Here is a 15,245-nt window from a genome sequence, read left to right as displayed (position 1 = left end):
TCAGCGGCGCACACCTCAGACTTCCTGTTCTTTCTTGCCTATCGCGAGCTTTGCGGGCTCTGTGCGCCGGAAGCGAGCCTCTGGTTGGGGGACAGTCGGGTGCTGCGCATCAGGTGAAAGTGGGGAGAAGGTTGAGCCATAGCTTTGTGTCCGGCGTGCACGCGGGAGTCGGGAGGAGGTGTGCGGTTCCATCGCAGGACCCCGAGTGTCCCCGCTGTTCCCTCTATGGCCTGCTAGCGCCGGGTTAGGGAAAAAAAGCACCGGCTCTTAGCCTCGGCGAGGCTGTGGAGCTAAGCGTACTCAGTGCTAACGGAATCGCACTAACTTCGAGTCCTTTTATAGCAGTATTTATCGAGCCCTGATTGTTTGCTAGAGACTGCGTTAGTGTTTTAGAATTACAGAAGAAATGATAAAAAGTCTGTAAGAAACTTGTATTTTAAAGAAATTTTTAGCAGACAATGGATTGGAAGTGAGAACAGTGACCCCCCCGCCCCCCACCTTGGACCGAGTTGAGACCCAAAGCCACAGAGTTTCTTATGTCGTGTTCTATTTTGTTTTTGTTTTTAGAGAGGAAATCCCCAAATGTGCAAACAAATTGGGTGCACATGATATTGAATACACTTAGGATTTAGGACTAGCGAACGTATGTACTTGATGTATACTGTTATGTGTTTGATTTATCTTTTCTTCTTTTATTTTTTTTCTTCAGGAAAAGCCTGAAGATTAGATTGTTAAAAAAAAAAAAAAAAAAGCGAAGCCATGTTTCGAAGACCTGTGTTACAGGTAGTCGCTTTTCTACATTAGTGTGTGCTTGGCTGTGCTTTCATTGTCTAAAACCATCAAGTTTCTTTTATCTTTTGCATACATAAGTAAAAGACTCTTAAACCTATCCATCTTCTTATATGTGCTTATTTGATGGGGGAAGGTTCTGGATGGTATTTTGTTTTGTTTTTGTTTTTTGATGCTCATTATATTTACTGAGTAAAAAAGGATTTAAAACTGTATTCACATATATAGTACAAATCATTTGGTAAGTGTTTGTTACTTGTACTAGGTCCGTGTGTGCATTTAGTTCGAGTTTGGTTTTGTGAGACGGCATCTCCTAGTTCTGGCTATGAGACTCGCAGCTAATTTGAAGAGAGCAAGAACCTGGTCCTCTTCCCTCTGTTCTCCCAGTGCTGCTATTTCGGGCCTGCAGCACCACACCTGGCTTCGGTCACTTTCCCATATGGCTCCGGTTCCTTTTGTGACCTTCGTTTTCCTCTCTTCCCTACTCATCTTGCTGTCCAGAGAGAAGAGCTCACCTGTCACCAGAGCTACAAATCCATCCCCATCCTGCAGCCTGATTGGGTGTCCTCTGCTCTGGCCAAGCCTTAAGCAGGCCCGGCTTACTTTTTTTTTTTTTTTTTCTCATTGTGTCATATGGGTACCAAGTCTTGTAAATTCTCCTAATGTAAACTCTATGGCCCTTCTCCTTCTGTTAATGACTAACGAATCAACTTCTTTTTTTCTTTTAATTTTTTATTAATTTATTCTTGTTACATCTCAATGGTTATCCCATCCCTTGTATCCTCCCATTCTTCCCTCCCTCCCACTTTCCCCTTATTCCCCTCCCCTATGACTGTTCCTGAGGGGGATTTCCTCCCCCTGTATATGCTCATAGGGAATCAAGTCTCTTCTTGGTAACCTGCTGTCCTTCCTCTGAGTGCCACCAGGTTTCCCCCTGCAGGGGACATAGTCAAAGGTGAGGCACCAGAGTATGTGAGAAAGTAATATCCCACTCTCCACTCACCTGAGTCAACTTCTTTATAAGAGTCTGTGGTCATCTCCATCTTACTCCGGATCCTTAGGTCTGCACTTTCATCTGCAGCTACTTTAGCCTTTATAAGTGGAAAAGCTGTACTGTAGTATTATCTTTGAAACTAAATGTGAAGTAAGTATTGAAGTTACATAATCCTTTCCCTATTTCTGCTTTTCTGCTAGGTTGTGATCTGTGCATGTGTGGCTAAGATGAGGCGTGTAGTTATTCCTTAATACTTGATGAGCTCTGACGCTTATGTTCTCTCAGATGAGCATTGTCGGTGATCATGGCGTAGGAACTGATGAGCAGTTTGATCCTGTATTGTGGGATAACATCTTATTCTTGTATCTCCCCTGAGTGATAGTATTATGATCACTCCAGGAGTCAGTGTTTATTTGAGTTGGTTTGGAGGGAAAAGGCCAGTATTAAAAGACCAGGGGAGGAAACAGCTCCCCATTGGGATTAAAAAAAAAAAAGCCAGGTCTAGAAATGATAATGTGTTAACCTGCCACCTCACAGTTGCAGCCAGGTCTCTGCCTTTACTTGCATGGAGAGGTTGCATAACCGGAAGTTACGTACACAGTGTCCCTCGTAGGCCTGGGCAACGGCCGATTGAGATGATCCTTATGCCAGAGAACTGCCTTCCAAGTGGCTCACTACCAGAGTGAGACCTTCAAAATGGAGGGTATCACCTTCAGCCCTTGGCCTGGAGTCTGAAGTGCCTGGGCGTCCTGTTAAATGTCTAGCCTCTTGTAGTCTCTTGAATAAATTTATTTTCTTTTCTGCTGCTTGTTCTAAAAGGAGAAGTCTTTGGCTTGCCAACCCCTTTCTTTCCCTGTGTGTTATGTGAACAGTGCTGCCGCTTGGGAAACGTTTCTCTTTTAGAACACGTCCAGCTCTCTGAAGTCTTAAGTGTAGTGATGTGCACTCTTCTTCTTACCTTAATGGTAACTGTAGAACAGATGTCTTTAAGAGAGCAACAGAGAGCAGGTTGGAAAAACATCCTTGGTTATAATTCACCAGTTAATTCCTAGCCTCCTAGCCTACACTCTCTGGCTTTAATTTTCCTCAGATCTGACGTAGGGATAATTTGACATTGTGTCTGTAGTTGTTTTATGATTAAATGGTAATAGGTGTAATTCATTTAGTGAATTAAGTGATGCTTTTTTCCCCTTTTGGCTGTGAATATCCTTTTTTGTTGTTGTTGTTAATTGTGACTTAGTAGCCATATGTTTGAGCTACATTTCTGTTTTTCTTTGATCCGCTGGAAGAAGGAGACTTTACCCTGGCCCAAGCTCACTACAGAAGCTACTGACCTTTTGCAGCAGCTTCAGGAAATCAGTGTTACCATCTTCGTTCACTTTTAAACGAAACACTCTAAGCCAGTCATTTGAGATGCCTTATCCCTCATGAATTGTGGCTAACCAATTGGGGAAAACAATTTTATTAAAGACCTTGTAAGCTTTTATCTTCAGTGCCTGTTGTGATGTCAGGAAGATAACAAATGCAAGGAATGTATTATTTTGTTACCGTTTAGCCAATTTCTCATTGCCTATAACTGAGAGTGATGCTTTATATACTGATTATATTCTAATATCATCACATTGATAATTGCTTTTATGTTTCCTTAATTGATTTAGACTACATTCATTAGAAAGCACTGATTTCTTTCTCTTCTCCTTTCTACTCTATTCTCCTTTACTGCCCTTTCCTACAACTTGTAGGAACTGTCTGATTATATGGCGAATTAATATGAGTGGATCTTCTGTTGATAGTTTTCTTCCCTAAAAAATGTAAAGCCACATTACTTGTTTGTTTTCCTTTAGGTATTTCATCAGTTTGTAAGGCATGAATCTGAAGTAGCCAGCAGTTTGGTTCTTGAAAGATGTAAGTTACTGAATTCTAAGTTTAAAATGTCATATATTATACTCTTAAAGTACTGTAGGACTGATGGGCCGTGTTTAGCCCTGGTACCCATCATGCCTTTGCACCTCTGGCTGTGAAGACCTAGTATAAACAGGGCTTATAGTACAGATAGCACCCCCTCCTGCTGCCCTGTCCTGCTAGTCCTTCAAGGCTGTGTTGTACAGGGTGCGAAGGATGCTGCCACGGGAATACTTCTTTTTGTAATAGAGATTTTCTTAAATCTCAGATTTGTTCCTTTAGCTCAAGATAAAGAGCTTAACCTTTGCTTTGTGGGCCTGTTCTGTTTTCATATCAGCCTACCCTTACTTCCCTTTTTAACTTACTTGTTGATATTCCATAGCTTGAGTTTTTATAATACAGAGAAGAAGCTGAAGCAGTATTTGTAGTTGTTTATTCTCTGGACATTTCTGTCAGTTTCAGGTTTGGGTTGATCCTGTGTGACTGTCCTGACCACTATAATGAATAGACCAGATGGCTTACGCAATAGATTCTTATTTCTTATGTCTCTGGTCTTGCAAGCTAAGGCCAGACTGTCAGCATGGTTGGGTTACCAGTAAGGCTCCGCGTGCTGGTCTGCAGATAGTTGCCCTCTCACTTTTGTCTTTGTGTGGCACTGGCCGGGTGGTGGCTACTCTGGTCTCCCTCTTTCCTTCTGAGGACACTAATTCCATCATGGAGGCGTCACCTTTATAACCTCATCTAAAACCTAATTACCTATCCAAGGATCACCTCCAAATACTGTCACACTGGAAGTTGGAGTGCAGAGAACCAAGTTTCCAGGAAGCATAAGCATACAGCCATCAGCAGGTCCTCAGTCTCTTTTCATCTCTGCTTTATATTTCAGCTATGAATCGTGTTCAGTTGCTCGGGCGAGTAGGTCAGGACCCTGTCATGAGACAGGTGGAAGGTAAAAACCCAGTCACAATATTTTCTCTAGCAACAAATGAGATGTGGCGATCAGGGGACAATGAAGCATACCAAATGGGTGAGTAGAAAAGGCTACAGTTTTTATTTTATCAGCAGTAAGCAGACATTATTTTTTGCTACTTCTCTAACAGTAAAAATGTTATTTATAGATACAGTCAGTCTTTGTTAGTTCTGTTCTGTTCTTTCAGAAAATGTAAGCTTGTTTTCCCAAGACATGTTCTGTGTTGTTGACACCTGTGTTTTCTGCTGGCATCTGTAACCCCATTTCTTAAACCTGGTGATTTAGGTGACATCAGTCAAAAGACAACGTGGCACAGAATATCAGTGTTTCGACCAGGACTCAGAGATGTGGCGTATCAGTATGTGAAAAAGGGGTGAGTTAAAGAAAGGATCTTTTTATTAAATAGCCAAAAGAATTGATAATAAGTGTCCCCTTGTCTGCCTTTTACTTAAGTACTGACGTTAATGTGTATGTATTCCTTAATGTCATGTGCATGGAAAGTCCCTCTGTGGCTTTAGCCTGCTGACAAGTTAGGGCAAACAGCATCTTTACGTAAATAGAAAGAAATGAGCTAGACACTGCAAGGGCCTTGATGCCAAAGCTGCATGTGCCTTTTGCAGAGCATCTAAAAGGGCAGGCCTTCATGTCTGGCCCGTGAGCAACCACAGAATGTCTTCACTGAACCGGGAATAGTTGATGTCTGCCGTACTGAGTTATGATGGTAGTTTTCATAGTAGTTACTTTATATTTAATAACTTTCTTTAGGTGTGCCTTTTCTGAATGCATAGAATGACGAAGAATGTTTTTATGGATATACTTCTTATATTTAGAAATATACTTGTTTGTGGATCTAAACTATTTCACGAGAAATCATTTAAGCATTAACTAGAATTTCAATTTTTTCAGTAATTGCAAACCTTTTCTTCGTGTGTGTGAATATGTGAAGATACATATAAACACAGAATATTTAAAGAAAAATGTCAACAGATAGTTTCATTTATGGGGTGTGTGTGTGTGTCAGAGAGAGAGAGAGAGAGACAGACAGACAGACAGACAGACAGAGACATACATACATACATACAGACAGACAGACAGATACTAGGGATTGAACTCAGAGCCTTGTATATGCTAGGTGAGTGCTGTATCACTAAACTGCATCTACTATATTTTATATAAACCTGTAAATTTGAGGCAGGATCCCACTGAGTTGCCCAGGTGGTCCTAAAGCTTTCAGTCCTCCCGTCTTAGCTTTCTTTGTATTGGACTGTGAGAAGGTATTGGCATGCATCAGAACAAAGTCCTTCCTAACCAGATTGTACACTGTGTTTCAGTACTCTTAATTTTGAAATTGAAGAAGTGTTAGCAAAGTATGTGTTGTTGTTACGTCATGTCCTAACACCCTGAAAGGCAGAATTTTAGAATCTTCAGACTAAAGACTGTGTTTTCTTTATATCAGGGCTCGTATATTTGTGGAAGGCAAAGTGGACTACGGTGAATACATGGATAAAAATAATGTGAGGCGGCAAGCAACAACAATCATAGCTGGTAAGAAGCCTGTGGTAGATAGTGTTTCTTGTTTTCTGTCATTTAAAAGCTTGGCATGTTATAAGCAGCTTTAGCTGTGCTATATCCATAATGGCAAGTTTGTAGGAAACCCATCAGAGGAGTTTTAACAATTTTCATTTTACTGTTTGCTCACACCGCCAGCATTTATTTATTTATTCATCTATTTATTTGTTTACAGTGATTTTATTTTTTATCACTTAATTTATTTAATAGCTTCATAGCCTGATGACACCCCTCTCCTTTCTTTCCAGGCCCACTCTCCCATCCCTCCCCCATCCCCTCTTTCCCTTCTCCTCAAAGAAGGGAAGGTTGCTCGAGGGGTAACAACCTACCCTAGCACAGCACGTTGTAGCAGGTCTAAGTGCATCTTCTCCCATGGAGGCCATACAGGTTAGCCCAGCTATGGGAAAGGGATCCAAAGACACGTAACAGAGCCAGGGACAGCCTCCACCCCAGTTGTCAGGAACGCACAGGAAGAATATGCTGCACATTGCTACATGGATCCAGGTTAGCTGACTCTGTAGGCCTTCTTGTGGTGTTCTTGACCCTTCTGGCTCCCTCAGTCCTTCCTCTTGCTCTTTCACAAGATTCTCCAAGCTCCACCTATTGTTTGCCTGTGGGTCTCTGAATCTATTTCCATCAACTGCTGCATGGAGCCTCTCAGAAGACAAGTATGCTAGGCTCCTGTCTGCAAGCATAGCAGAATGTCATTAATAGTGACAGGGGTTGGCCCTGTCCCATGGTGTGGGTCTCAAGTTGGGCCAGTCGTTGGTTGGCCATTCCCTCAATCTCTGCTCCATTTTTACCTGTACACTTCTTATATGCAGGACAAATACTGGGTTGAAGGTTTTATGGGTGGGTTGGTGTCCCCCTCCCTCTACTTGCAGTTCTACTTGGCCAAAGGAGGTGGCAGCTTCAGGCTCCATATCCCCAACTGCTAGGCGTCTCAGCCAGAGCCACCCTCATAGGCCCCGCACCCCAGGAACCTCCCAGCCTTCATTCTTTTTCTCATCCCTCCCCCCACACTGATCACCATCTCTGCTCCCCACCCTACCACACTCCTACCCAGTTCCTTCCGTCTACTCCATATGACTATATTATGTCCTGTTCTGAGTGAGATTCAAATGGTCTCCCCCTTCCATTCTCCTTGATACTTAGCTTCTTTGGGTCTGTGGAGTGTAACATGATTATCCTGTACTTTATGGCTAATATCCACTTATAAGTGAGTACATACCATCTGTGTCTTTCTGGGTCTGGGCTACCTTACTCAGAATTATATTTTCTAGTTCTATCTATCTGGCCGCAAATTGCATGATGTCTTTGTTTTTAATAGCTGAGTAGTGTTCCATAATGTAAATGTACCATAGTTTCTTTATTCATTCTTTGCTTGAGGGACATCTAGATTGTTTGCAATTTATACCCATGTTGTATGGTGGAGCATCTTTTGGGTATATGCCCAGCAGTGGAATAGCTTGGTAGATCTATTCCAATTTTCAGAGAAAGTGCCAGAATGATTTCCAAAGTGGTTGTACAAGCTTGCACTCTCACCAGCAATGGAGGAGTGTTCCCCTTGCTTCCCATCCTCACCAACATATGCTGTCACTGAGTTTTCTATCTTAGCCACTCTGACCAAGGACATTGAGCATTTCTTTAAGTGTTTCTTGGCTATTAGAGAAATCTCTGTTTAGAACTGTTACACCTCATCCCATCCCTGACACCTCCCTTTTGTTTTTGTTTTTTTTTGTTTGTTTGTTTGTTTTTTGTTTTAAAAGACAGAGTCTCTATATATGTAGCCTTGGCTGTCCTGGACTCATTTTGTAGACTAGGCTGGCCTTGAACTTATAGAGATTTGCCTGCCTATATCTCCCCAAGTCATGGGATTAGAGGCATACACTGCCACGCCCAGCTCTGTACCATTTTTTAATTAGGTTATTTGGCTTGTTGGTGTCTAATATTTGAGTTCTTTATATATTTTGGATATAAGCCCTCTGTCAGATGTAGGGTTAGTTAGTAAAGATCTTTTTCTAATCTGTAGACATCCATTTTGTTTTATTGATGGTGTTCTTTGCCTTGAAGAATCTTTCCGGTTTTATGAGATTCCATTTATTAATTGTTGATCTTAGTGCTTGAGATGTTGATGTTCTGTTGAGGATGTTGTCTCCTGTGACAGTGAGCTCAAGGATGACCCCCACTTTCTCTTCTAATAGATGTAGTGTCCAGTTTTATGTTGAGGTCTTGGATCCACTTCAACTTGAGTTTTGTGTAGAGTGATAAATACGGATCTGTGTGGTTTCTTTTATGTACAGATATCCAGTTAGACCAGCACCTGTTGTTGAAAATGCTTTCTTTTTTCCACTTATGATTTTGGATTCTTTGTTAAAAATCAAGTGTCCATTGGTGTGTGTGTTTATTTCTCGGTCTTTGATTCAGTTCCATTGATCAGTCTGTTTCCATGGCCAGACCATGCAGTTTTATTACTCTATTGCTCTGTTGTACAGCTTGAAATCAGGGATGGTGATAGCTCGAGAAATTCTCTTAATGGATTATTTAAGCTATCTGGGGGTTTTAATTTTTCTAAATGAAGTTGAGGATTACTCTGTCAAGGTCTATAAAGAATTGTATTGATATTTTGAAGGGAATTGCATTGAATCTGTAGATTGCTTTTGGTAAGATGGCCATTTTCACTTTGTTAATCCTACTGATCCATGTACATAGGAGATCTTTCTGTCTTCTGGTATCTTCAATTTCTTTCTTCAGAGACTTGAAGTTCTTGTCTTTCGCTTGCTTGGTTTGAGTTACACCAAGATATTATATTATTTGTGGCTAGTATGAAGGGTGTTGTTTCCCTAATTTCTTTCTCAGCCTGTATAAAGGAAAGTTAGTGATTTTTTTTTTTTTTTGAGTTTATTTTGTATCCAGTCACTTTGCTGAAGGTGTTTATCAGCTGTTGGAGTTCTGTGGCAGAATTTTTTGGGTAACTTACATATACCATCATATCATTTGCAAATGGTGATACTTTGACTTCTTCCTTTTCAATTTGTATCCCTTTGATCCCCTTTAGTTGTCTTATTGCTCTAGCTAGAACTTCAAGTACTATATTGAGTAGGTCCAGAGAGAATACCTTTTCTTGTCCTGATTTTAGTGGAATTGCTTTAAGTTTCTATCCACTTAATTTAATGTTGGCTATTGGCTTGCTGTATATTGCCTTTATTATGTTTAGGTATGTTCCTTGTATCCCTGATCTCTCCAAGACTTTCAACATGAAGGGATGTTGGATTTTGTCAAAGGCTTTTTTCAGCATCTAATGTGGTTTTTTTTTTCCCTTCAGTTTGTATAATATAGTGGATAACATTGATGGATTTTTTTATATTACACCATTCTTGCATCCCTGGAATGAAGCCTACTTGATCATGGAGGGTGATGCGTTCTTGAATTTGATTTGCGAGTATTTTATTGAGTATTTTTGCATCAATTGAGTATTTTTCTAATCAAGGACAATTCTTTTTTTTTTTTTTTTTTACTAATCTTTGTGTAATTTAGTTATCAGGATGACTATGGCCTCATAAAATGAATTTGGTAATGTTCCTTGTTTCTATTTTGTAGAATAGTTTGAGGAGTATTGATTGCTATTAGCTCTTCTTGAAAAGTCTAATAGAATTCTGCATTAAAACCATTTAGCCCAGGGCTTTGCTTGGGAGACTTGGTTTTTTCGAGATGGTTTTTCTTTGTAGCCTTGGAAGACTTTTAATAACTGCTTCTATCTCCTTAGGATTGTTTACCTGATCTTGATTTAACTTTGGTAAATGGTATCTATCAAGAAAATCATCCATTTCATTTAGATTTTCCAATTTTGTGGAGTATAGGCTTTTTAAGTATGACCTAATGATTCTTTGGATTTCCTCGGTGTCTATTTTAATGTAATGTCCCCCTTTTCATTTCTGATTTTAATTTAGATACTGCCTCTCTGCCTTTAAGTTAGTTTGGCTAAAAGTTTCTCTATCTTGTTGATTTTTCTCAAAGAACCAGCCCTTGGTTTTGTTGAATCTTTGTATTGTTCTCTTTGTTTCTAATTTATTGATTTCAGCCCTGAGTTTGATTATTTGTTTATTTCTTTTTCTTCTAGAGCTTTCAGGTGTGCTTTTAAATTGCTAGTATGAGATCTCTCCAATTTCTTTATGAAGGCACTTAGTGCTGTGAACTTTCCTCTTAGCACTGCTTTCAGTAGGTCCCATAGGTTTGGGTGTGTTGTGCTTCCATTTTCATTGAATTCTAAGAAGTCTTTAATTTCTTCTTCTATTTCTTCCCTGACCTAGTGACCATTGAGTAGGGAATTGTTTAGTTTCCATGTGTTTGTAGGCTTTCTGTTGTTGTTGAAATCTAGCTTTAATCCATAGTGGTTTGGTAAAATACAAGGAGTTATTTCAGTTTGTATCTGTTTAGGCTTCCTTTGTGACCCTGTCTTCACTTAATTATTCCTCAAAAAAGCTCTCTCTATTCACAGGTTTAGTTCAGGAGGAACTTTGGGTAGAATATAAAATCCAGTTGCTCATGCCAGTACATACTGTTAATCCTGGAAGAATTTAAACTTAGTGTCTTTTAAAAGCACTCTGTACAAGGACATGCCTATGGCAAGGCAGTTGCAGAAATGTGATGTTAAGGATTTGTGATTTACTCAAAACTTTGAAGCTTAAGGTGCAGCAACTTCCATTTGAAATGTAAAAACCTTTGATGTCTTTAAACAAAGTGCAAAACAACATGGACTATATAGACGTAAAGCTTCAGGAGGCTGAAATACGATATGGTAGATTCAGACATCTGGACGTGTTAGAAATGTTGAAAACAATATAGCTGTTTATATGTCTGTAAGTTAACGTGAAGAAATGTTTATATAAAATTATGTAGATTAATAAAATCTAGATGATGTCTTAACAGTTTTTTACAGACCCATTTTTTTTCTAAATAAGTACCTGCTTCACAAATTTTAATGTTAGCATGAATGAGATCGACATTTTTATTACTTCTTGAATAAGTTGCTAAAATTATGAGTTAAGCCTCAATTTATTTTGTTTTTTATTATGAACACCTAGAAACGTGTTTTTAGAGATAGGAGTGAAAAAAATCCTACTGTGATTTCTTAGTGTCTATGGACTATTGAGATAGGCTATAATTAAGGGTGTCATTAAAGATTATTGCGTTGTATGAAGTAAATGAGAGACTAGTAGAGGGGGCCAGTTCTGACGTTTTACCACTTATTACTGATGGCCAGTATTGGTTCACTTTACTTTTTTTCTCTACCAGGATCAGTTGGAAGTGACATTATTCCATCTATTCATAATTTTTAGCTTGTATCACTGAAAGAAAAGGTGTTTCTTGAAAAAGATAACTGTAATACTTTTATTTCAACCAATGTTGGCACTATTGTGGTGCTTTTACAGACTAGATGTCACTGTAGTTAATCTTCCTTGGATTATTCCAGCTTTCTTATAATATATATGCTGCTTCTTTTTCTTCTTCTTTTTTTTTTTAACTTTTTTCTCTTTGTTCCAGTGTTTATTAATTAATCACTGTTCATATTGGTAAATTATAAGTTTTTGTAAGCAATAATCATTTATTTTCCTAGCAGTAACTTTTTGGGGGGGGAATACATTGACTTTAAAAACCAATGCAGCAAACTTTTCATTATTTGCAGTGTTGAGTTGTTACAAACTAAGCCAAGTAGAGAAACATTTTACATTGTTCATAATTTTGCTTTTTCTTGTCATGGTTGTTACTGGTCTGGTCAGTTGAAAGAAACCTATTTGATTTTCTTTTTCTGATTACATTTAACTTCTTTTGTTTATTGTATATTAACATAATCTAAAAAGCAAGTCCTGTTTCTCATGTTGTAAATAGTAGCAAGTATAGAGATTAATTTAAAAATTTAAAAGTATATTTTCCATCCGAAATTAATCTTTTTATGTTTGTTTATTTGTTTTGTTTTAATTGTGTTTTTCCAGTCTTACAATTCCTTTTATTTTTTTTACTTTTTCTTTTATTAACTCATTCATATTATATCTCAATTGTTATCCCATCCCTTATATCCTCCCATTCCTCCCTCCCTCCCGCTTTTCCCTTACTCCCCTCCTCTATGACTGTGACTGAGGGGGACTTCCTCTTCCCCCTTTATATGCTCATAGGGTATCAAGTCTCTTCTTGGTAGCCTGCTATTCTTCCTCTGAGTGCCACCAGGCCTCCCTATCCAGGGGACATGGTCAAATATGGGGCACCAGAGTACGTGTGAAGGTCAGACCCCACTCTCCACTCAACTGTGGAGAATGTCCTGTCTATTGGCTAGATCTGGGTAGGGGTTTAAAGTTTACTGCATGTATTGTCCTTAATTGGTGCAGTAGTTTGAACAGAACCCCTGGGCCCAGATCTGCCCATCAAAATGTTCTTCTTGTAGGTTTCTAGGACCTTCTAGATCCTTCTATTTCCCCATTCTCCCATACTTCTGTCACCTAGAGTCCCAAAAGAATGTCCTCCCCTCTATCCCACTTTCCTCATAAGTTAAGATTTTCATGGGACATGCCCCTTGGCCTAGTGTCCAGATATAAGTGAGTGAAATGATCATAATGAGTGAGTTAACCTAGAAGCAGTCTTACAATTTTTTTATTTTTTATTTTTTTGGTTTTTCGAGACAAGGTCTCTCTGTGTTGCCTTGGCTGTTCTGGACTCACTTTGTAGACCAGGCTGGCCTCGAACTCACACTGATCCGCTTGCCTCTGCCTCCCGAGTGCTGGGATTACAGGCATGTGCCACCATGCCCGGCTTTTAAACTACTTTTTCACCTACGGGTCATACTTGAACTTTAAAACAAAACCCAAAACTAACCAGTAGATGGCACTCTTGGCTTTTGACAGTGATTGCCATTTTAATCCCTTCAGGCTATCATCCTGTACAGTCATGAATTGTTTCTAATAACTATCTTTTAGTTAATTTTATAATTACTGAGGATATAAAGTATTTGGAATTATCCAAGAAATGCTTTTTCTCTTTGGTTGTTTTAGCTAATATTCTTTGAAATAATCAACAGTGCCCAATTTTGTTTGTTTGTGAATGAAAATACTTGCTTTGCAATACTTAAAATCTTTCCCAAAAATCAGTATATGAAATTAATTCTCAGAATTTAAAATGAGCCTGTTTCCTTAAGAGCAAATAGACTTGCAGTTACTAAGTAGCCACAAGCAGACATTTGCACTTGGCTTCATGTTTGTAGCTTGTAGCATGTGGAATGTGTTCATTGGTCCTCTTGCATGTGGGTGTGCTTACTGGTCTCAGTTGCATCTGTAGATATTCACCTCATTTATAGAAAGTTATTGCTGAGGAGACCTTAAGAGGCTCATCCTTAATGAAGTCTGAATTGTTGGAGGCACAGTTACAGCTTGTTGTGTTGTGTTATATTGTATTTATTTATTCAATGCCTCTTTTGTGTACCTCTCTTGAAAACAGCAAAAGTTACCTAATATTTTATAATTTTGTATTACCACTTATGGATGTCTGTGTTGGAGTGCAATTATCAAATGAAATGAAAAAAGCATTCTGAAAATGACTCTTACTTCTTTTTCTTTCCAGATAACATCATATTTCTGAGTGACCAAACAAAAGAAAAGGCATAGAACGGATGATTCTTCTTTGATCATTGTTTGGGATAGTCTCCTTTCCAAATCATGTATAGTCTATAGTTTAAAAATGAAGATTAAACATTTTTCTATAAGATGAGTGGTTATTTTTTTCCTGACTAACATATCTTCTTTTGTGTGTGCGTATACTAAGTTTCTCAGCTTTGGCACCTACTAATTACTTATTTTCTTTTAGGAGTGGTTTGTCTGTACAAGTGTACAAAATAGTGCACTCTCGGGCTTCATCTTGTGTGCTGTGGCCGTGGCATCCCTTTGTTTGGGAAGCCTTCTCTGCTCCATGCTTGTCCTGGTGTGTTTGAGCCTTGTATGTCAGGAGTCTGTCTGTCATAGGTGTAAACACTGCTGTTCTTATCTTTCCTTACAGATTAAAGATGACATAGCTCCCCTCCGGATGGTCTCGTCCATTTGTTTCTTCTTTCCATACCCTTCTCTACTGTCATTTTCAAAGTTTATCTCACACTCTTGAGGGTGGAGATTAAGATCTTTTTTGTGGTGGTGAGGATCAAAAGTATGGTCTCAAGTTAGGCAGGCCCTCTCCTACTTAGCCATGCCCACCATTGAGGACCTTTAATATCTTTGACTTTGCCTCCCTAGAGAGTGTATTGTAAGTTTACTAGTAATTTACCAATAAAGATTATATAAACTTGTGTGTATATATATATACATATATATATATATATCTTTTTTCTTTTAAAATGTGTACTAGTCATCCATAGTCAGCCTGGAGCTTTCTAGAAGTTGTCTACTGCTCAGTGTGTTGCTTTGTTCAAGTGTTCAAGTGTTCCTCATTGCGTGTGTTCCACACCATGCACAGTTTGGTCCCCAGCACAGCCTGTGTGTTTGTTCTTTGCCCTGAGAGTTTAGATTATGTTGGACTGTGAGAAGCTCAGAATTAACTCGCAGTGTTGTGGACCCAGCTTTCTGAGGTGTTCTCCTGCATACATGAGCACCCTTTCTGTACTGACTGTGTGGTTTGTCGGAAGGACAGAGGAGCCCTTAGCTAAAGCTGTCCTTACCCAGGAACCAGAGAAGACCGCTATCCTCCCGCCTGCCTCTGTTTTCTGCCACTGGATCACCGGTCAGAGTTTACAGGTTGAATCTGGTGGGACGGTCTTCAGTTTTGAGCAACTCTCATGTCTTTCCTCAGCAAAGCAGTTTTTATAATCCTCAACATTGTGAGAGATTATGTGTATTCCTGAGAGAAATTTAAACAAGTTGCAAATGGGAAAATCTCATCATGTACAAGAACTAACGCAAAGCCGAAGCGGCTCCTGACCCCAGGATGCACATATGGAGAAGGTCCCACAGGGTCATCTGGGAGTGGAGACTGCCTGCCCTCTGCCCT

At 39.3% G+C, this 15,245-nt stretch overlaps 1 protein-coding gene across 3 annotated transcripts; it reads left to right on the top strand.

Annotated features, from left to right (window-relative positions):
- Positions 1-14: 14 nt before the first annotated feature.
- On the top strand, positions 15-13,974 carry SSBP1 (single stranded DNA binding protein 1). 3 transcript variants are annotated; one of them, XM_084785815.1, is made up of 7 exons: positions 15-113; positions 710-783; positions 3,628-3,688; positions 4,572-4,634; positions 4,941-5,028; positions 6,112-6,200; positions 13,833-13,974. In XM_084785815.1, exons 2-7 carry the CDS (start codon positions 760-762, stop codon positions 13,874-13,876), a joined length of 369 nt encoding a protein of 122 aa, XP_084641941.1. In that variant the 5' UTR covers positions 15-113; positions 710-759; the 3' UTR covers positions 13,877-13,974. The 3 variants fall into 3 exon arrangements, with proteins under 3 accessions (XP_084641941.1, XP_084641939.1, XP_084641940.1); XM_084785813.1 differs by having other exon boundaries at positions 4,572-4,712; XM_084785814.1 differs by lacking the exon at positions 15-113 and adding an exon at positions 121-243 and having other exon boundaries at positions 4,572-4,712.
- The last annotated feature ends 1,271 nt before the right edge of the window (positions 13,975-15,245 follow it).

The sequence above is a fragment of the Acomys minous genome (genome assembly GCF_964271855.1).
Source record: "Acomys minous genome assembly, chromosome: 6".
Classification (NCBI taxonomy): Eukaryota; Metazoa; Chordata; class Mammalia; order Rodentia; family Muridae; genus Acomys; species Acomys minous.
The sequence above is the reverse complement of the archived record's forward strand: the minus strand, read 5'-3'. Positions and strand labels throughout refer to the sequence as shown.

What these genes read in the sequence shown, in the direction of transcription:
- SSBP1 (XM_084785813.1), top strand. Translation starts at nt 760, where the DNA reads ATGTTTCGAAGACCTGTGTTACAG. An exon ending in CAGTTTGGTTCTTGAAAGAT is followed by an intron (nt 3,689 to 4,571) that starts GTAAGTTACTGA and finishes TTTATATTTCAG; the next exon opens with CTATGAATCGTGTTCAGTTG. An exon ending in TATCAGTATGTGAAAAAGGG is followed by an intron (nt 5,029 to 6,111) that starts GTGAGTTAAAGA and finishes TCTTTATATCAG; the next exon opens with GGCTCGTATATTTGTGGAAG.